The 22,428-nt window shown below is 41.1% G+C and overlaps 1 protein-coding gene across 1 annotated transcript in view; it reads left to right on the top strand.

Moving 5' to 3' along the window:
* Positions 1-22,428, top strand: part of slc2a13a (solute carrier family 2 member 13a) — a 101,519-nt gene that overhangs the window by 48,609 nt on the left and 30,482 nt on the right. The window contains exon 4 of the mRNA XM_004553916.4: positions 17,881-17,989. Within this exon, the coding sequence (XP_004553973.1) occupies positions 17,881-17,989 (109 nt within the window). The remainder of the gene's footprint in view (positions 1-17,880; positions 17,990-22,428) is intronic.

Below are 22,428 nucleotides of genomic sequence, written 5' to 3'. Positions count from 1 at the left end.
TGAAACGTCGAGGGACTCAGTGCTAATAGATGTTTTCATCAGAGCAGCACAGTTGTTGCCGTTTGCCTCCAGGAGACAAATCTTTTTAAGATCTCGCTGTCTCCTCAACACGCATTTGTTTCCCTCTTCCGCATTTGAATGCCTTGGGCGCTCTCAAGTCACCGAGGCAACACATTAAAAGTTATGATAAGAAGTTTATTTCATTTAGCTTCTATCTCGCTGATAGAGCTTGCATCTCTTCCCCCTTAAAACAAATTGGGCTCACGTTGAGCTTTTTGCTCCTCGTCTGTCGTGTCCGTCGTTTTCCACTGACCGTCGCGTGGATTTGCTTTGCGTGAATGGATCAATCAGACAGCAGTTTGTTTACTAAATCGTGCTTTAGAGGCTTTGTTTTTGAGCAAATATAGTTTGGCACATTGTGAACCGCCGCCTCTCCGCTGCGCAGTGCAATTGTTAACCACTCAGTTTGTCTCAAGGCTGCTCAGTTGAGAGGTGAGAATGAGTCATGCTGAGAGGAGGCATCATTTAAAAGAGATTTTGACGAGATCAAGTGTGAGAAGTTCCTTACCACTAAACTCTCGTTGCCTCCCAGCGAACGTTTTGAAGCAGACGCGAGATCCTGCTGCACTTGTGAGAGCAGCCGTGTCAGTCATGAAGCTTTTTGAATGTCACTGTTCCCATTCTAAAGTTCTCCTCAGTTTAACGCGAGGAAAAAGTGCAAGTTTTACAAGACTGGCATGGTTATTATTTGTTACCTGGAGTCATAGCGGATGCCTGTTTAGACGTTCCCTACCGTGTGCTGTTTCTGCAGTCACACACAAAATGAATTAATGAGAAGTTAAGCAGCACATTAAGATGCCATCTGAGTAAAAATAACTGTGGATTACATATGGATGGCAGCTGCTTAACATGAGTTTCCAATGACAACAGCTCCATTTTCCCCACTGTAGCTCACATATCACCTGTCTTGAACTTCCAGCTCTATGACAGCTGCGTTTTTCCTTTCCTTTCCTTTCCTCCTTTTTCTTCATGTCAGTTTCTTTCCTTTATTGTCCTTCCTTTCTTCCTTTTTCTTATCCCTTTTCCTCTCATTTTCTGTAATCCTTTCCATTACTTCCTTTTCCAATGCTTTTCCCTTCTGTTCCCTTGTTTTCTTTCCTTCTCCTCTTTTGTTTCCTTGTCTTGTCAGTTATTCACTTTTCTTTTTTACTCGTCTTTTTTACCTTCATTTAATATCTTTTCCTTTCTTCTCTTTTATTGCTGTATTACTTTTATTTCCTTTTCCTTTCATTTTATTTCCTTTTCCATTCCTGTCCCACGTCCTCTTTACCTTACTCTCATCCTTTTTTATCTCATATAAATCTCTCTTCTTTTCCCTTTTTTTAATTTCCTGTCTTTTTTCTTATTTGTTTTCTTCATTTTTCATTTGCTTCCTTTGTCTTCCTTTCTTTTTATTTTTTTATTTTCCCTCTCCTGTGTCATGTTTACCTTACTCACGCCCTCCCTATCTCACGTAAATCCCTTTCCTTTTTACCATTCCTTGCTTTCACTTCACTCCTGTCTTTTCCTTTCACCTGCTTCCCATTTCTCATCTTTGCCCTCACTTAGCTTTCCTTTCTTCTCCTGAACTCTAATCTTCTGTCCAATAGAAACACAGCCAGATCAGATTTAGGTCAGGTGTCACTTTGCTCAGCAGATACGAAGGTCATCTCCGCACCTTGTGCAATGCGTGTCTTTTACCAATGAGTCTCTTAGAAACGCCGCTGTCACCAATCACTCTGCTTTTGTGAGTCATGTTTGTTATTACTCATGTTCTCCACAGATCGGTGCACAGATTGGACCCACTGTCTGCATCCAAAACATGTGTCATTTGTTTAGTGATCGACTGTTGACTCAAGTAGAATAAAGCAGCACGATCATGTGAGCTATTGCTACATATCTTGCCTGGTGCCATCTACATATACCGGATGGTAGCCTTTTAAATAGCATTGATCAGTACTCCTTATTTTTACAACAAGTTACAGTAAGCAGATCAAAAACCTTGGTGCACATCCACTGGGACATTTTTTGACACTACAAATTGAGCTGCTTCTCAACACTGGACACTAGATGGATGTGCCACTAGTTGGTCTCAAGATAGATGATTGACAGGAAATCTCTCTAACAGCCTAGCTGGACTTAAATTTGACAGTCTGCTGCCTCAAACTGGAACAGCGTGACAACTTGGTAGAAACTTTGTCTCATACTATGAAAAGAGTTTTGTAGTATGGCCACTGACCCGGTGGACCTCAGATTGAGTCATGTAAATAACCTGTCACTTGAAATGTCTTACACAGTCTGGTTACACAGACAGTGAATGAAAAGCATAAAAATGATGGATTCTGCTGACATGGACATGATGTGGAGAATAAAGATTAGGAATGAAATTTTGGTATTTCATTCCTGGTGAAAAGATGGGAAAAAGTACTGCCAGCCGGGCCCTGGCAGCCAGTGTGTTTACTCGACTCAGCTGGGATAGAAATGACACAGAGAGACTGAATGGTAATGAGTCAGGAACACACTTGCAGCATCACAAACAAGAACCTAGCACAATACAAGATTCATGCAGGATATATAATAACTGGCTTTATCGAGTTCTTCTATCTAGCTTTACACCATATCCCAAAGTTCACAGAGCAGAGGTTTCAAACATAAGGCTGCCTTATATTGCCATAAATAAGTAAATCAATATTGTTTGAGTGTGGCTTCCAAATTGCAATAACTGTAATCTGATTGAATGGGAAATAAGTGAGACATACTGATTATATATTTGTAACCTTATGACATATCAGGCTTTTTTTTTAATGCCATTTTGCAATGTTGGTGCTTATCCGTTAAACTTGAGATCAAATTGAGCTGTGTTTTGCCCGTGAACTGTAATGAGTTTGACACCACTGTGCATGTGCATCAGCTGTACGTGAGACAGAAAAATGTGTTTTATGATGTAATACGGGATGCATGCTTATCTGCACACCTGTGCACAGAAGATTCCCTAGTTTGTATCACTCTGAGGCTCATTTCCTCTCTGATTGGAGTTGTCTGGCTCCGTTATTGGATTCAATCACTTAATGCAGATACTTAAAAAGCTGCATTCATTGTCTGGTTTGTACTAACCCCTTAAAACCTCCCTAAAATACTGCACTCAAACTTTTAAGGGCTCACAACATGTGTCAGCCCAGACACAGTCTTTGTTCACCATGTAGCAGAATAACAAACAGGGTAAAGCAGCACTGACAAATTGAGGACAAAAAAGCTCCTTTTTGAGCCCCCTGCTCTCCTCTGTTCCCCTGTAGGTCCTATGCAGCTTATTCATAATTGAGCAGGGTGAGTTGTGCAGTGGCTGTCATGAATCCCTCTCTGCTCCTGTCATAAGTCCTATGTGGATAGGCGGTTATTAACGAAATTCTTTCACAGTCTTTAAAACAGAATTTTTGGGGGTGGGAGGGGGAGACAGGCAGGCAGGCGTTATTACTTATATTAAAAATATAATTGTGAAATTTCTTTAGGGATTTAGACTGTAGAAGCAGATCCCTACAAGCCGTGATAAGAACATGATGTTTGTGCAAGTAGTTCAAATGTAATTTTAAAAAATGCAAATATACGTGCGTGTTGACAGAAAGTGTAACTCTACAGTCCTAAATAATAAGCTATGAAATTGAAAGTGTGCGTGGATAGTAGTCTGTGAGTCTGTCGGTGTGTAATTCTGTTACTCCTTACAATGCAGTTATGCTTTCCACATATGTGAGTGCTCGAGCTTCCATTTCTCTATTAATTTAGAAATAAAACGGCAAATCAAAATGCTAAACTGTGCACAACGCACAGATCTAACAGAAGTGCAACGAACAGCACAGCACGATACGGATGATTAAGCTGCCAAAACACTCATCCACCATGCAGGGAACCAACAAAACACCAGTTCTGATTTCAGCCACTATTAACAAAAAACTGGAGTTACTGACATGTGCACACAAAGAAATTAAAGGACTGTGTGCTAGCCTGAGATACAGTGAGAGAAATGATTATTTGGTCCCCTGCTGAACTTGTAAGTTTGCTCACTTACAAAGAATTAAACAGTCTTTCATTTTAATGGAGAGATGGAACCAAAAATCTGGGGAAAACACATTACTTACATTTTTATAAAGTGATTTGAATGTCACTGAGTGAGACAAGGATCGTAAAGCACAGCACGACTTACTACTTGTTGGAGAAACCCTTGTTGGGAGGCACAGCAGTAATATGATCACCAGGTCTGCACGCATCTGAGGAGGGTTTTTGGCCCACTCCTCTTTATAGAAGCTCAATAAATCTCTTGGGTTTCTTGGCTGCTGCTTGACAACTTAAAGTTCAGCTCCCTCAACAAATTCCCTACAGGGCTGAGGTCTGGAGATTGTCTAGGCCACTCCATGGCCTTAATGTGCTTCTTCCATTGCTGTGTTGCCTTGGTGATATGTTTTGGATTTTTGTTGAAGGATAGAGATTCTCATCCAAGATTTTGCAATACCTGGTCCCATCAATTGCCTCGCAAGGCGGTGAAATTGTCCTGTACCCTTAGCTGAAAGGCAGCCCTAAAGCATAATCTTCACACCCCTGTGCTGGTCTGTGGGGGTGGTGATCTTGGTGTCATACGCATTTTTCTTCCTTCAAACGCAGTGAGTCAAGTTGGTGACAAAGAGCTCGAGTTCGTTGGAGCACTGCACTTTCTCACAAGTCTTCTCTGAAACATTTGCATGTTTACTGGCAAACTTAAGATTGGGGACATGGCAGGGGACGCTGCGAGTGTTCAGTCCATTACAGCTTAGTGTGTTACCAATGGTGTTCTTGGTGACTGTAGTCCCAACTGTCTTCAGATTATTAATAAGGTCCTCTCGCTGGTAAAACAATTTGAAAACACAGCTTAAACACCCTCAGTGTGTATATGTCTTCCCATGATGTGCCTTTTGGACTGGAAATTGACCATTAAAGAGCTTGATTTCTGTTTTTGCCATCTGCCTCCTGCATTCTGGGTCCGCCTACAGCCACACTATGACAGCACTGAATCCACCATATCAGTGAAAGGACCCACATTTAGCAGGCTCTATGCAGACATCAGCATACTGTCCATTTAGTTTGGACTGTGCAGACTTGCATCTCCACTACAAGGGCACCAACTGCAAAGGACTACAAAGTGGAATAAGAGCAGCCACTCATCCAGATTTCCAATGTGCACAGAGGAGTGTAATCTCAGCCTTAGGCAATCAAGACCACTCTCATGTTTTTCTCTCTCTCTCTCTCCTGCCTTGCATGCATGCTCACCCACACTTGTCTCTATTCCCGTCCCTTAGGAGTAACTACCCACCAGTTTTGGTTCAAAGCTGCCAATGGTAGCTCATTAAATAACAGTAAATAACAGCTGTGCTGTAACCTGCAACAAGTGCTAGATAGCCGGGTTTTACCCACAAAGCTATTGCCTGGAGGAATGAAATTACTTCTAATCACAACATAAAAAATATCCGTCAAATTTCTTCTGGGTCACTTTGCATCTAATGATGCACAGTGTGCGGGGAAAGCAGTCTGACTGCTGAATAATACAAATCTCAGTTGGAAAATCAGACAGTTTAAAAATGCATGCGCCTCTATGTCCCTGTCCTCATCTCAACCTCAGGTAGCTGTCTGCCTCTCTGCTCGCATGAGCTCAGTTACATAACAAGGCTTTGACTTTTCAACAATTTTCAAAACCAAAATTGGAAAAGTAAAACTGTCTGCCTCCGTTTTGATTTCCTTTTTTATTTCCTGCCTTTTGCTGTATGTTTCCACCTTTGTGCAAACCTCTTCCTCTAGCAACAGGTTACAGAGAGCTGAAAGCAACCTCCTGTGCTCTATCGATTGATCTCTTTGATGTGATTAGTTTCAAACCGGAGAGATGGAGGTTTTGTTGAACTTGCACCGAGACTCTGAAGCTTTCAAAACGTTGTAAGCTTCAGTTGTGACAGCAGCTCCCTCTGGTTCAGAGTTTTCTCTTTGTGACATTATATTGATCCTCACTACCTATAAATGTTAGATATCCAAAATGAAAATTGCTTTTTTTTCTGGACATTGGCTCAAGGGATGAAACAGACCACATTTATACAAAAACCAATTGCAAATTTGAACTTTTTGGTTTAAATAATCAGTATTTACATGAGGTCGAGAGAGGTGCAACAGTAAGTGTTGGGGATCTTGTCAAAATAGGTGGAACACACACGTTTTGATCCATCGTCTGCAAAGCATCTGACTGGAACATGAAAATGATCTCAAACACACTGCAAGTGCAGTAAAAGCATATGTGGATAGAAAATCACTCAGTGGAACACTGACAGTCATGGATTGGCCTCCCCAGACCTCGTACCTCAACCTAATTGAAGTGGTGTGGGATCAACTGGACAGGGAACACAAGAAAAGGCAGCAAACGTCCAAAGAAGAGCTTTGAATGTCCTTCAAGAAGTCGTGAGAACCATTCCTGAAGGCTAGTTAAACAAATTACATGAAATTACAGGCTCCGTTGAAGATTAAACACCAAATATTGACGTTCAAGCCCATTATAATTAAGTCTGTTTTTGCCTTATATAATGTGTCTTCGCATATATAAATTTCCTTTGCACGATGCTTTGTGTGTTTTTGCATAGGGATAATAGAGAACCGCTGATGCTCCATATGACTTTGGTACAGTTTTTTCCCTCATTATTTAGGTTTTCTTTGGTTCTGGATATCTGGGTATGGAATGCTTGTCTACAACTATGAGGTCAAATGTGAATCCTAACATCTCTCTTATCGCATATGTAAAATGTTTGCAGAAGATTTTTGTGGCACCAGAAGCAGCCGGTTCTTAGCATAAGCTAGAGCTTAAAAAAGAAACATCTGTAGGAGTGGAGCTCGAGAGAAATGAGCTTACATGGCCTGAGGAAACATTAGCCTAACAGCTTCACAGAGCTGTGATTCAGGTTTTAACACAGAATGAGTGGCACTGAATAGAGATGGTCGTTCTGGTTATGCTGCATCAGTTTTTAATCTATTACTGTCTCGTATGAGTCTGGCAAAGTTACAGTGCAACGCTAAATGATGTGAAGTGCTCCTTTGGTCCAGGTGGTGATAAAGTATACGCAGAAGCTTTTTATGTGTCAGTCATCCTGAATGAAACTGCCAGTAGGAAGAGTTTCTACTGTCAGTGCTCAAGGGTGTCATATTTATGTTGAATTAGTGTAAGCTCCCTTGCCACTCTTGTGGATTTTTCTTTCATGTGTGTGACTCCATTTATCCGTCCATCTATCCACAGGCTGTGAGGCTCCTGAACTCTCTGCCCCCCTCTCACGGACAATAACCATATCCAACTTCTTAATAGCAATGAACTGGTCTGCATTGGTGCATCATATCTTTATTCTCTTCCCCCTCCTGCCCCCCCCCCCCCTCTTTCTTAAATAGATAACTATCATATCTGATATCATATCTCACAGTACAATAATATTGAATGGGTTGCATTGTTGTATTTTGTCATGTTTCTCAGGTCTTTGTCTGAATTTCTACGAACATTATTGCTAAGGATTGTCTTACTGCATTGGAGTCACACTGGGTTAAATATGTACACTTGGGTTTTAAGGGGTATTTATTATTTTCTTCTTTTTTTTTTGGGTTGTATGGAAGCCCCAAACGCAATTTCATTGTTCTTGACAATGACAATAAATAAATAAATACTAAATACTAAATACTAAATAATACTATCCATCCATCTGTCTGTCTGGTTCTCAGCTCCTGGCAACTGCTGGCCCCTCAGTGCCCTTAGGTAAACACAGCTGCTACCCTGCATCTGCAGACGGGAGTCTGGTCTACCGATAAGATTTCATCAGCTCCACTTAAAATGCTCTTTCTCCCAAGCCCTACAGGACCTGAGTGATTCTCAATTATCTCGGAATGAACCAAATGAGATTCCTGCTTTCCAAAAAGTATTTTAGACTTTGAAGCCCTGTTGGAATAGGATTTACGTCCACCAGCTAAAACAATGGGGTGCACATGTAGGATACAGGTGACTTAAGTTACCTCTGGCTGACACAGGAATCGCCTCCCTAACCAGTACTTGAGAGCATCCTTCTTGCAAGATTTAATTTTCTTCGACCTCCTCTCAACATACCATTTTTCCTCTTGATGTCAAAGTGGTTGTTATTATTTGTGGGTAAAAAAATCAGAGCACATAAATAAATTGTTCTCAAAAGGTCGTCTGTGTGTGAATGAAAACAAGTGGAAGGACTCGGATGCCAGCTTAACTCTGAAATCTATCATTTTATGAGGAGTTTGAGAGCTGACGATTATGACACCAATACTCTCACTTAATAGTATAATAACAAAGGATTTAGAAGACAGAGACTGATACACAATCTGTACGCTGTAAAAGCGATTGAAGATTGAAGCAAATTTGAAGAGATCTTCTATAATAATTTAGGTTTGTTCTTTCAAAACTGTCTGTATATGTCACGGGTTGCCGTGTGTGGATTATTTAGGACCCAAGATGCAGCAGCTCTGGTGCAAGTGAGTTTATTAACCAAATGTGGATACAGCAGAGATGACGAGGGTGAACATGGAACTAAGAAAACCTAAACTGGGAAAAACTAACAGAAACTAACCAGAAACAGAGATGCAGGGAGGCACAGGGAAATACACAGAATGACGGCCGGAGAGACACAGACGAACCAGCAACAAGGACGAGGTAACACACACTATAAATACACACACCAGGAATCAAGGGATGGGAAACAGGAGGGGAACACACCTGGAAGACATCACAGCTGACGAGGCAGGGGAACGTAAACAGAACGCACTGACATCAGGCAGGGACCTTCAAAGTAAAACAGGAACACATACACGCAAAGACACAGACTAAGAAACGCTTACTAAACACAGAGACCTAACTACACAAAAGGGGATACACAGGCAGGGATGACACCAACCAGAGGGAACACAGCTAAACCCGGGAAACCAAAGCACAACAGTCATAATACATAAAACTATCAAAAGTAAAAGTACAACAACCAAAAACACTGGGTCACTGACCCAGGACCATGACAGTATAGGGCTATAAAAAATGCATGAAAATTATTTTTTTGTGATTTAGCATCTTAGAAGAGTTTCCTGTACTGCAAAACTTGTCCCTGTTAAATTACAGTAAATTACTGGCATTTTTCATTTCACAGTTTCAACTGTAATCCTGCATTATAAACAACAGCATCTTACAAAATCACAATTTTTGCTTATTTTTTTTTTTTGTTTATAGTGAATTGATTGTATCTGTGACTGTACTATTATATGCTAATAAAGCTTGAATTTAAAGCACCACCATTTGCAACTTTCACCATGATTTTACGTAGTTAAAGAAATAGTTCTGTTATGGTGAGCTGTGTGGCAGGCTAGGTTAGGACCCAAACGCAGGACTCGGAGACAGGATGCTTAACTAAAGGCAGAAGCTTTAATGTTGGCCAAAAACAAACTAAAAACAAAATATATGAATACTAAAGAAACAAACCAAACATGAACTACAAGTAAGAAACTCCTGACTGGTTGTAGGTGACTGGAAGAGACTTGACATGACTGGGAAACATGGAAGTACACACGACACACAGGCAGAATAACGAGAGGATGGGGAACAGGTGGAAACACAGCTGGGACGAATCTGACATAACGAGATAGAACGGAAGCAAAACTAAATGCACTGCACACAGGACAAGGACTATCAAAATAAAACAGGAAGCATGACAAATACATAGACACGGACAAGACACGCAAGCTTTACACTGTGACTGGAGAAATTAAACAGAGACAAGACTCTCAAAACGCAAGACAAGGCTAGACACTGAGGGAGGTAAAACATAATCACTAACAGCAAGAAACTAAATAACCTAACATGAAGACCAAAAGTACAAGAAAAACATAAGCCAATCAGAGAAACTAATCCAACTTAGAATATCCTTTTAACCCAAGAAAACACAGTCCAACAACAACCATAACTGATACAAAAGCTAGAAATATTAACCATACTCAAAAACATGGACACTGGGGCACCAGACTCAGGACTTTAACAAGTTCATTTACTTTCCTGCCATAAGCTAAATGTAAAGAGTCATGCATACAGTGTACTACAAAGAAAAAAAAATGAGAAGGGCATGAAAGTCCCCTGTATTTTGGATTTTGAGGTGTTACTGTGGGGATAGGTTAATTGGAAAAAATCCAAATTACCACTAGGTGTGAATGTGCGAGTGAATGTGAGTGTGAATGGTTGTCTGTCCCTGTGTGTTGGCCCTGCGACAGACTGGCGACCTGTCCAGGGTGTACCCCGCCTCTCGCCCTATGACAGCTGGGATAGGCTCCAGCACCCCCGCGACCCTGCAAAGGATAATGGATGGATGGATGGATGGATGGACACACAAAACATAAAAAGATTTATCTAACATTTCTTATGAACAGCTATTTATTCTGGTCTGCTGCTCGGATTAGCTTGTTGTTGTTTTTGTGGTTCCAATCATGTGATGCCACCAGGAAAGTTTCAGAGGTTGGCACCCGTAGCATGGCTGAAGGGTTTCTTTTGACTCTTCTTTATTTTCTTTCCCCAAATGTTTCCAGTGGTGATGCTAATCTAGCCAAGCTTCCCCTAGATTCTTGTTGAAGGTTTTAAAAGTTTAATCAACTTTCAGAGAAAAACTTTATTTTTCCAAAAAGTTAAATTCTTTTGTGCGTGAAAATCCTAAAGTTGCTTTAATGATCAAGAACCTTAGAGGCTACACCGTGCTTCAGATGATGTTATTTATTCTCTACTAGTTTTGACTTTCTGTTCAGGATTCTTATTGTGACATGTGAGATGTCATGATCCTACTTACATAAGGAAGCAGAGGAGAGGAGAAAAAGTATGAGGAGAGGGGAAGTATGTGGAAAAAATAATTAGAGGGGGGATGGGGGTTGATGTAGAAGGGCTACAGATTGGCTGCCAAGGCCTCGGTCCTTGATTGCAGCCTGCTTGTCTGAGAAGTGTAGCCTGTTTCCTGCCACTTACTTCCCCAAAGCGTGGTGATTGGATGGGATAGGAGTAGCTATTCCTGTCTAACTTAAATGCAAGACCATTCCTTTTAAAAGTCTGAACCTGCATTTTTATGCGCTTCCATCGAGCCTCTTTGTTTTCTTGATTGGGCATTGCTCAGTCCCAGTGTATCCCTTTGTGGTGTATTGACCATGCACTGACCCACAGACTGAAAGGATTTCACAGATTTACAAATCAATGTGGAAATCTGTAATTATAAGTCCCGTCAGTGGAAGCATTCCAGTTTCCTGGAAAGCAAGCTTCCAACAAAGTCTTTATTCCTCTCCTTGTATTTTTCCTCTTCCTGCTGCATATTTCATGGAGCTGAGTATGGCACGAGTTTGAAGTATGAATAAAAAGAAACATCTGACTGGACTAGCAATGTTTTCCCAAAAAGCAAGTAGCCAAGGGAAAACACTAATTGGACATTCCTTCAAAGAATATCAAAGATTATGCAAAGAAGTAGTTGGAGACATTAAACACACATCCCAGGCTTCCCTACTTCACTGCACAAACAAATCGGATTATAGTGGTAGAGTGGAGCTATTTACTGAATTGAAACCCGATAAGATGAGCAATCAAAGGAGATCTGTGCAGGTAGTGATGCTGGAAGTATAATCACAGCTTGTGTGGATAGTTGTGTTCCCCTGTTGAGCTTGGTGTGAGTGTCTGTGTGTCTAAGGATGTTTCTAAGTGCCTCTTTCTACTAGGAACTCTTATCCCATCGTGTATATTTGCTTGCTTCATGCTCTCAGCTATGATCCACAACTCAACTGAACTTCTGTATGGCTTGATCACAAGACAACATGAACTGTATTTCATTTTTTTAGGCTAAATTGTTGTGGATAGATCGAATTCAAGTGATGCAGATGTAACTGGAAAGGTTCAGTGTGGAAAACGAACGTGCAATTACGGCAGTATTATGAGACGCAATCACTGCGCTTGTGGCTCACTGGTAGCCCGCTGGCTTGTTTTTCATTGCCATCCCTCTTTTTCAATATCTCATCTGATTAAATTACAGCTGGGTGGTGTTCAGCTGAGGAAATGAAGCTGTGTGTTTTGCGAGTTTGTCTGAGAGTCTGTGCATAACCCTTTTCTTACACTGTTTGCTTGATCTCGTGGTATTCTGTGGGGAAAAACCAGCCAGGAAAAATACACAACGTTTCTTTAATTGATTGCACGTGAACGTGTGTTTTATCTCGCCTCCATTCGGCCGTTAGGTTTCAAACCTCTCGATAGTTCATTTGTGATTTCCCTGTCGGCTAATCAGATAAGAGTCCCATGGTCTGCTCAGCGGGGATCAAAAAATCAACTTGTGCCATGGACGTGGCTTGGACCATAAACACATTGCTTTCTCTTTATTTTCTCTGTGGAGAACTTCCTTTAAACATTGACTTAAAAAACAATAACAGGGCTGCTTAGAGAAACATATAGTGGCTGTGTGAGCCGAGTAAAAGGAAGCTACAGTAAAGAAATGTTTTACATAACCTGAACACATTTGCTAATGAGTCCAGCAATTTAGAATTTTATGATCACAAAAGTGGACCCATGAGCACATGATTACAAAACAGTTTAAATCTGGGCAACAGCGACTGAGATTGCCTGATTTTTCTTTTTTAAATCTCTAGTAAAAGTCAATATGCAAAACTTCTGGAATCCTATATTTCCCAGAAATCAGCTGGTCTAGTAATTCTCATTAGTGGCCCTGTGTTTCAATAATAACCATATCTTTTGTGTTAAAGTCTAATATTGGCTCACATTGTCCTTTTGGAGAGGAATGTTGACCCATTGTGTAAATTCCCAGTCATGCAGGTTGACTGGACTTCTGTAAGTTTGTTGAAGATGTTTCACCTCTCATCCAAGAAGCTTCTTCAGTTCCCATGTTGTCCCATTCTTGTCTGATATACCATATTTTTGGGACCATAAGGCGCATTAAGCGAAGCAAAACAGTCAGATAAAGACGAACTAAAACATTTAGACAGATTTTTGAGCACCATGTACGCATACGCACATAAAATCGGTTCGAGGTCAGTAAACACAACCAGAGTTCATACATAAGGCACACCGGATTATTGGGGCACGCTGTCAATTTTGGAGAAAATGAAAGGATCTTAAGTGCACCTTATAGTCTGAAAAATATGGTAGTATTCTCGCATCTCAACAGTCTTTGTCGTATTTTCTTGTTTCATTATGCCCCAGATGTTTTCAGTTGATTAATGCAGCGCTGCAGGGCACAAACATCATGGATGTCCAGTACTGATTTTAAGCCTTTCCCAATGTGCACAGAGATTTCTTCAGATTCTCAGAATCGTTTGATGATATTATGTACTCTAAATAACTTGCTATTTAAAGTCACAATTTTATGTTGAGGAACATTATCCATCTATTTATTAACCTGAAATAATTCCACAACTTGTAGATATTGGGTTTTTTTTGCAGATTGGTGAACCTCTGCCCATCGTGACTTCCAAGAAGCTGTTCCTCTACAAGTTATATCCACCTACATGAGATATAGTTGGAAAAGGAACTTAGTTTTCCAGTCTTTTGTGACCCCATCCCAACTTATTTGAAGTATATTTCTGCCTTCAAATTCCAAATGTGCTCATATTTATTCATGAAAGTTTTGGAAATGATTGCATTCTGCTTTTACACAATTTCTTTGTATTTTGGTTATTTAGGATCAGCATAGTCAGACCTTATATTTGTGGATTTTAATGCAGACATTTTTATTCAAAGTCCAGTTTCAGAGGCTCAAAAGTAACTGGACAAACAAATATAAGGACTGTTTTTAATACCTGGTTAAAAATCCTTTGCTGACAATGACTGTCTGAATCGTTTTCTTACCTTGAGATGTTCTAATTTATTGCAGACACCTTCAGGTGCCGCTTATTTGTGCGTCTCTCTTCAGTATTTTATTTAATAGTCGAAAAAATATGCTCCAGTGACGGACTTGGGAATTGAAGAAAATCCCATGTTTTTGCTTGGAGAATTTCTTGGGTTGCCTTTGGATTATGCCTTGAGCTATCCATTGGTGCTGTACACCACTGACTAATCAGTTTTGCAACATTTCGCTTAATTTAAGCAGAGAGTATACCTTTGTACACTTCAGAAGTCATATGTGTAAATGCCTCCTCCATGTCTGGCAAATGATGTGATGTGATCTGGATCAGAAGTTGCTCCTTTCCTTCTTCACTTTATGGTTCCTGTCATTCTGGTAAAACTTTGGTTCCCTCTGTCCAGAATTTTCTTTTTCTTCTTAGATGTTTTTTTGATGAGGTCTAATCTAACCTTCCTATTCTTGAGTCTAACCAGTGATTTGCATCTTGTAGAAAACACTTTTCATTTCTTTCCATAAATGTGATATTGTGGTTTTTCATAACCAAGAAAAGAAATCAGTCTTTGGCCACTCCAAATTAACAATCTATGGTTATTTTAGTTATTTTAGTTTTTCAGTCTAACGCAGGCCTCGGTCACTTGCACAAGTTTAACACTTGAAATCAAGTCCAAACCTTCTACAGTATCTGATTTGTCTGATTCGTTTGTCATTAAATAACTAGAAAACAATCCTCAATATTATGAAACTGCCTGACAGTTAATTATTTCATTAATGTTTAGCCTCTGATAATAGGAGACTGTGTATGAAAGTATGATTTTGTTAAAACTTCAAAGTCTGAACAATCCCATATTGTATATGTCAATCCCATATTGACATATATTAAGCATATAACAGTGCTTTTATTACTAAGGTACAAGCTCCCTCCTTACCTTATGCATATACAGACTTGCTATATGAAATTAGGGTTGAAGCTCTCATGTCAGTGTTGGTGAACATTCGATATACTTGGATATAATGTGTTATAATTATTACTTGCTTACAGGTCCAAGTTATCATTAGCATAAGATTGTCATAATCATGGGGTTTTTAAAGGAAGCTGGGTAGAGATGGAGCTGAGCTGGTGTTATTGCCAAAGCTGAAGCTGTGTTTAACAAAGCAAAGCAAAAGCCAATCACCTAAAACTGAAGTGATGCGAGTTTTCTATCTAAAAAACAAACCTCCATAAAAAAGTCTTCTGTGAAAATGTGGAAAAACAGATGAAAGTTAAAAAGCCTCTCGCGGCATCTCAGGTTTGAAAAGACTCAAAGTTGATGATAATATCCTCCAACGAGGGCTGACAGGCACCCATTAAAAGGTAGGCTTAAGTGTGTTTGTGTGTCAGCGGGAGCCTCCTTTACAGAGTCTGATCTGCTTGTCAAACAGCAAAAGGAGATGTTCACTGGTCCAAAGTCCTCCCACACACAGCTGCTCCAAAATACTCAGTCTGTGCGCATCAGCTCATATGTGCAGGCTCATGCATCCTTGTTTGTGATACGTTTGTATTTTCTGCCCGTGTTTGCACAGTCACTTGTGTATCCTGATATTACCTGTGTGTGTGTGTGTTCAGACTTGTTTGTCTGATCTGTTAGCACTCTGGATGTCTCCCTCTTCATCCCAGAGCCCCATGCCTGTCCAGCCATTCTCTCATCCTATTAAGACTTCTCCTCCCGAAGGAATCACTAGTCTGCGTGCGTTGGAAATCGCAGTCTGGCTCCGAAGATGAGCCAAGTAGGACTCTGTGTGGCCAAAGCCAAATTCAGATATTTGCTCCATCCCACAGTGAGATATCCGCCATCTGAAAGAGGAAAATGGCACTAAGAAAATAAGGCAAATTTGCATGTTTTTCCAAAACATTCAAGAGCAACAGGACGGCATCACTGGAACAAACAAAACCTCAGCATCTTGTGTAAGAGATCTTCGCTTGGTCACATGGTTGCTTCCGCTATGCCTTCCAGCTTGAGGAGAGTGTGACTCATGATGCTAACTTAAACACTAAATCAGAAATCTGTTATGGAGAACTAATGGTGACAAACCCACTGAGTTTCCTGTGTGCGGTTTGAAAATATTTGGTGGCATTTTTTAATTAGATCATGGTTAAGCTGAACGTTGTTCCACTCGTGTTAATGAGAACGGTTTGACATTTTTTAAAGCTGTGTGGTTGACAACACTCTCATCTATATGTGTTAAATATTAAAGCAGCAGCAGCAGCCAGCTAACGTACTGTTACTTACTGTTCAACTGCTGACTAATGCAAATATCTAATTAGCCGATCACATGGCAGCAACCCAGCGAATTTAGGTCCAGACAACCTGCTAAATTTTGAATTGAGCACCAGAATTGTGGAACGGAGGGTGATTCGAGTGACTTTGAACGTGGCGTGATTGTTGGTTTGAGTAATTCAGAAAATGCTAATCTATGCAACCAAACAGAGAATAATCTGAAAAAGAGAAAATATCCAGTGAGCACAGATTCTCTGGGTGAAAAAATTCCCTCGTTGATTCCAAAGGTTAGGGGAGTATGGTTAAAGTAGTTCAAAAGGCAGCTCAAAAGGACTCATTACAACAAAGGTTTGCAGAAGAGCATCTCTGAAACACAAAAACACATTGAACCTTGAAGTAGATGGGCTACAGCAGCAGAAGACCACACTGGGTGTTACTCTTGCCAGCTAAGAGCAGGGAGCTGAGGCGACGATTTGCATGGATTCCCCAAAATTGGACAACAGAAGATTGGCTTTCTCTCATGAGTCTCAATTTCTGTTGCCACTTTCACAAAGTAGGGTCAGCATTTGACGTTAACAACCCGAATACACCCACCATGGACCGATCATCTAATGTATCAATGGGCAGAAGTGTTGTTGTAATATTGTAGGGAATATATGTTGGCACACTTTGTGTTCCTTAATAACAACTGAGCATCGTCTCCACAGCTTACCCACGTATTGTTGCTGAGGCCCATCCCTTTATGTCCACAGTGTACCATCTTTTGATGGCTGCTTCCAGCAGGATAACACACCATGTCACATCTTCTAAAACTGGTTTCCTGAACTTAACAATGACCAAATGACCGATATGGACCAAAATATTTGCGAAATTGTTCTAGTGAACAATTAGCGAACAGGTGTGAAATGTGTGTGTTTAGTTAGTTTGTTTGTTTGCTTGTTTTAATCAATTTTAAATCATGCTTTTTATTTGTTTTTGTTTCTAATGTCTCTGTAAAGCACTTTGAATAACCTTGTTGTTGAATTGTGCTATACAAATAAATTTGCCTTGCCTAGTGCCTTGTTGAATCTGTGCCAAGAAGAATTAAAGCACTTATGAAGGCAGGTGGTCCTGTATTTCTAGCACCTCATGCCATGTTCATAAATCAGGGGTGATTTGTGACAGAAGATAATAGCAAGAGTCAAAGGGAAGGGTTACAAGAAGGTTTGAAGATGGTGGTACTGACAAAAACACAGGAGAGTTAAAGGTGTTAAGACAGAATTGACAGGATTACGAATGATTACATCAGAGGAACACTTCAGGCTGTGAGGTTCGGGGACCAAGTTGGAGAGGCAAGGCTGAGGTGTTTGGATATGTGCGGAGCAGGGATGGTGGATATACAAACAAAGGATGTTGAAGATGTCAGGCAGGAAGAGGAAAAAAGGAAGACCTCAGAGAAATTTCATGGATGTAGTAAAGGAAAACATACAGTTGATGACTGTAAATTTGGGCAATTTAACACAGAAATCTCTGGTGATGGAGCCAGCCAGTGGCCATTTGAGGAACTGCACTTTCACGCCTGGTTTCTTTTTCACATGTCGCCCTTGAGATACTGTCTCAGCCTTGTTTTCCTCATAGCAGTTATCTTATCTTGTGCTGCGTGCAAAACTCATTTCTGTACCTTTGCTTGTGTCTCTCAGACGGCCCGGTGATCTGGCGGATGCTGACCTACCCCCCAACACGACGAGCCCTGGTGGTGGGCTGTGGTCTTCAGATGTTCCAGCAGCTTTCAGGAATCAACACAGTCATGTGAGTGGAAACATCACCAAACCTTTCCGTCGGGTCTGGCGCACGGGTCTGATTTATTCTGCTTGTTCTCCCAGAGCAACAGACTTTTGTAAAATTAAACAGAGCCTGCAGTGTTCAGCATCAAATGAGCAAATAGATAAAGGCGATCACCCAAAACAACTTTGCATTGATTTTCAGTAACCCTTCCCTTTAAGGGATGCTGATACGTGCCGTATAGCCTTACAAAGCCAGTGTGTCAATGAAGGGGTCAAGGGTTCAGGTTTTTCCCTTTAATTTGTCAGCAGTCTGTAACTGCCGAACTTAGAGGCCTTTTCATGTGTAGTATACTGGAAAAAATTGACCTCTGATACTTGAGGCTGTGTCCATGTGTCATCTTTTCAAGAGCTCAAACAGCACAGCCTTTATTATTTCTACATCGCATTGGCACCGAAAGGGAAAAGTTCACGTGTGTTTTTATCAGTTTTGCCCTCAGAGTTAATGAAAACAATAACGATGCATGGCACACGATGTCACATGCCTCGCCTCTCAGCACCAGAGATCTCAGACGGGTGCATTCGCTTCAGCGACACGCTATTAAATCACAAAACATTTCTGTCATCTGTCGCTTCACGTCGCCCAGTGGGGAGCAAGAGGACTCATTGCATTACTGCCCACTTGCCTGCGAAGGGATGGACCAGCTTATTCTTTTCATCTGAGGGGATTGTGTCATCGGTCCCTGCCTCGCCTCCCTTTAGAGATGAACTATATTGCAAGGCTCCGTAAACAATCTGTGGATATGTGCTGTTGCTTAGCAACCACCGGAGGTGAGAGCAGCAGGATAAGAGTTCTTGTACGGGCGTGTTTGCACACATGTGACTAAATGAACGAAATGTGACCCTATGGACTTTGGAGTCTGTGCAGGCGCGCCTGTGTGGCACGTGCGTGTTTGTGCATGACATCTGTGCACTCGCGTGGTTGTGTGTATGTAAGCGGGTGCGCGTGAGGCTTTAGGTATGGCCGTTTGCCCGTGCGTGATTAGATTTTGAGAAGTAAATGGACAGAAATGTGAGGAGAAAGGATGATAATAAAGCAGCGGTGAAACTCTGGATGTCTTTGAGCGGTTGCTTCTGTCTCTCTCGCAGAGAGATCTGGTTACTGAGTGTCTGCCTCTCTTACTGTATATTTATCTTCATCCGTGTCACCAACATTATGAACAGCAGAGCGGACAAACTTAATCTGTCATAGCTCTGTCCCTATCCACCTTTCTGACTCTCTGATTTATGTATCTGCCAATCTTCTAGTTGCTGGGCGACCGTGGCTCAGGGGGTTGGGAAGCGTATCTGTAACCAGAAGGTCGCCGGTTCGATCCCCGGGCTCTCTGTCCTGGTCGTTGTGTCCTTGGGCAAGACACTTTACCCTACTTGCCTACTGGTGTTGGCCAGAGGGGCCGATGGCGCGATATGGCAGCCTCGCTTCTGTCAGTCTGCCCCAGGGCAGCTGTGGCTACAACCGTAGCTGCCTCCACCAGTGTGTGAATGTGAGAGTGAATGAATAGTGGCATTGTAAAGCGCTTTGGGTGCCTTGAAAAGCGCTATATAAATCCAATCCATTATTAGTCCTCCCAAAAAGGTCTACCTGCTAGTTTATCTGTGTCGAGAGATGACCCATTTGCACCGAGCATCATTACATCCTCAGCCGAGACTGTTTCGGGCCTGTTATGTTTACAGATGGCATTAAAATGTGTTTTCCTGCCTGCAAATTGAAATCTGATTGCCCTTTCGTTTGAAAAAATAAGTACTGCGGCTTACTGTGGTGATAATGACATCACTCAAAATTGACATTAAAGGCCTCACGCTGGTGACAATCAATTTTTTGATGCCAGCGTCTCCATTTCTGTTGTTTGCTTTGTTTTAGCTTCGCATCATTTCGTGGCTGGAAAAGTCCCAGAGACAGATCAGAATGCAAGTTGGCACAGGTTATAGTTATTTTCATCTGGAGTCAGGCTGAAAGAGAGCAGATCTGATGAAATCGCCAAAGTACAGCCCAAATCAGAAGAAGCAACATGTTTAAGAGAAAGAGTCCAACGCAGCAGACGCACAAATAACAACAGTTGTCTTGTGACATAGCAAATGAATCGAATCCGTGGGCCTCTTTCCCATCCGTCCCAGATGTGTTCACTCCAGATGTACGTGTGGATAAGCCAATAATAAATCACTCGGTTGGTGTGTGTGTTTGTGTTTTTCGTATCCAAGATATTGAACTCGAGTATGTGAATTTAAAACTGTATAATCAAAAGCAAGTTGTTATTTTAGGGCCTGTCTTTGTGATGTCTCTGTAGTGTTTCAAAACCACATAAGAGTAAGCCATGGTTATAATATCAGCCAGAATCCATCTATTTTGTTGTCTCCTTATACAGCTCAGAGTCATGGGGGGTTACCAGCTATCCAGCTGCCATGATAGTTCAATTCAATTTTATTTATATAGTTCCAAAACTGTTGCCTCAAGGCACTTCATACTGTAAGAGAAAGGCCCGACATTAATGCAGGTTACACCCTCAACATGTTTCCAGTCCTTCACAGAGAGACAGACGACTGCATAGTCGCACTTCCAGAGATCATTTACAATCAGCAGTTAACCTAACATGCATGGCAATGTCCTTTTCCAGCAGGAGGTCCACCCAGGAACCTCCTTCCAAACTAAAATACTAATCAAAATGCAGCCATTGGACACTGTAAAGGTATAATTAAATTAACAGTCAGTTTTAAGGCCACTCTTTTTACACCAGACTGAAAAAATATTTCCTGTGTTATAAAATTAGCCAATCAGACTGATTGTGTCATTTTTCAAATTTTTCCAAAAAGTAGACCAATCAGATCGCTGCATGTGGCAACAAGTGCGCTTGTAGCTCAAACACAGTCAAAACATCAGGACCAGCTCATTGTCGCTTAATGTCAACTTTTTTTCACCGCGCGTTTTTGAGGGCGAATTTTTCACAAAAACATAACGCTTTAAGTGTGTGTTTACGTTGCATGACGAGAAAAAGAATTAAGAAATTTTACATTTGCTGTACAAGGAAAAAGGATCAGATGCCAGTGACGGCCTACTCAAAAGGAAATCACAAAAACAAAAGGAGAAGAGATGTTGCAGTGGTTGATTTGTTGGTATAAGCTTGAAAGTTCATAATACTCATTGTGCTCGACATTTTAGGTTCACAATTATAGATAATACCAGCTAATTGCTACAGCTATGGAAGCTAGGCGTTTGTCCTTTTTTGCAAAATAAAGGGTAACTGAATAATTCAATTGTAAATAACTAGACCAGCCTTTTTAATTGCTGTAGTATGTCATTATAGAGGTGCCACCTGCCCACTTTTTTAACCACTTATAAAGTCAGTATAAAGTGGACCAGTGTACATATTTTGAAAGGTAAAGGATCTGGGTTTAGAAGACACTGTTTAACCCAATTTGGGTGTTAAGTGTCTTGTCAAAGGACATTTTGGCACATAAACAATAGGAAGGATGAAGCAGGGGAGTCATGAGCCATGTATCACAGGTGAACACCCAAATAAAGAAACAGCAAGGTCTATTTGATCTACAGATTGGTGTTACAATTCAAAACAGGCCTAGGGGTTAAAAATGAAAAGTCCATGCACTGATTGCAAAAATGGTATTAATTTTATTAATTTTATTAATTAGTACATTTGTTAGGGTTTCAGAACATGTAGTGAGAACTGAATCCTGATGATGACGTTCACAGTTGTAACCTGAGAACTCACACACTGGGCTGACAGAGGAAAATGTGAATCTGGATGATTGATATTAGGTGATAGAAACAATCTGCCTGCTCGCTGAAACTGAGGTGAATAATAAAAAACTCAGAGGGTTGCTGGATGAGGCGAGGACAGACTACAGAACATAGAGAACAAAACGAAAGGGGGAGAACACAGCTGTTACCATGACAATACTCACCCTTCAGTGATGAATATAATGTAAAGATATGAATGATTAAAAACTATATTTGATCATCTTCCACCATACGGAGCATGGGCTACTTTAACCACAGAATGTGCACTGTGTGTTGAGTTATTGCTGACGCCTCCCGTCACTCGTCATGTGTGCTGTATGCTTTGCTAAGCTCCCTGTCTACTGCCTCTTTTGTCTACCTCCAGTGAAGCTGCCAGGCTAGCCCCATTAGCCGGTGAGACATAAAGAAGGTCTGAGGAGCCAGTAAATCAGCCAGGCTTAGAAACAAGCTCCTCTCCCTGTCCCCAGCTGCTTTTTCTGATTAAACCACCAGGCTGGCACAGGCGAAGAAGGAAAAGGGCAATGAGACAATCTGGCAGACAGGCAAAAAAAAAAAAAAAAATCCAGACCAAACTAGAAAAGCACAAGCCAGTTCTAACAGTCCTCTCTCTCTCAAGTTAGGAACTTGACAGGAACGGATTGACAGTGTTCACTTTT

Source organism: Maylandia zebra, linkage group LG17 (genome assembly GCF_041146795.1).
Source record: "Maylandia zebra isolate NMK-2024a linkage group LG17, Mzebra_GT3a, whole genome shotgun sequence".
Taxonomy (NCBI): domain Eukaryota; kingdom Metazoa; phylum Chordata; class Actinopteri; order Cichliformes; family Cichlidae; genus Maylandia; species Maylandia zebra.
The sequence above is the reverse complement of the archived record's forward strand: the minus strand, read 5'-3'. Positions and strand labels throughout refer to the sequence as shown.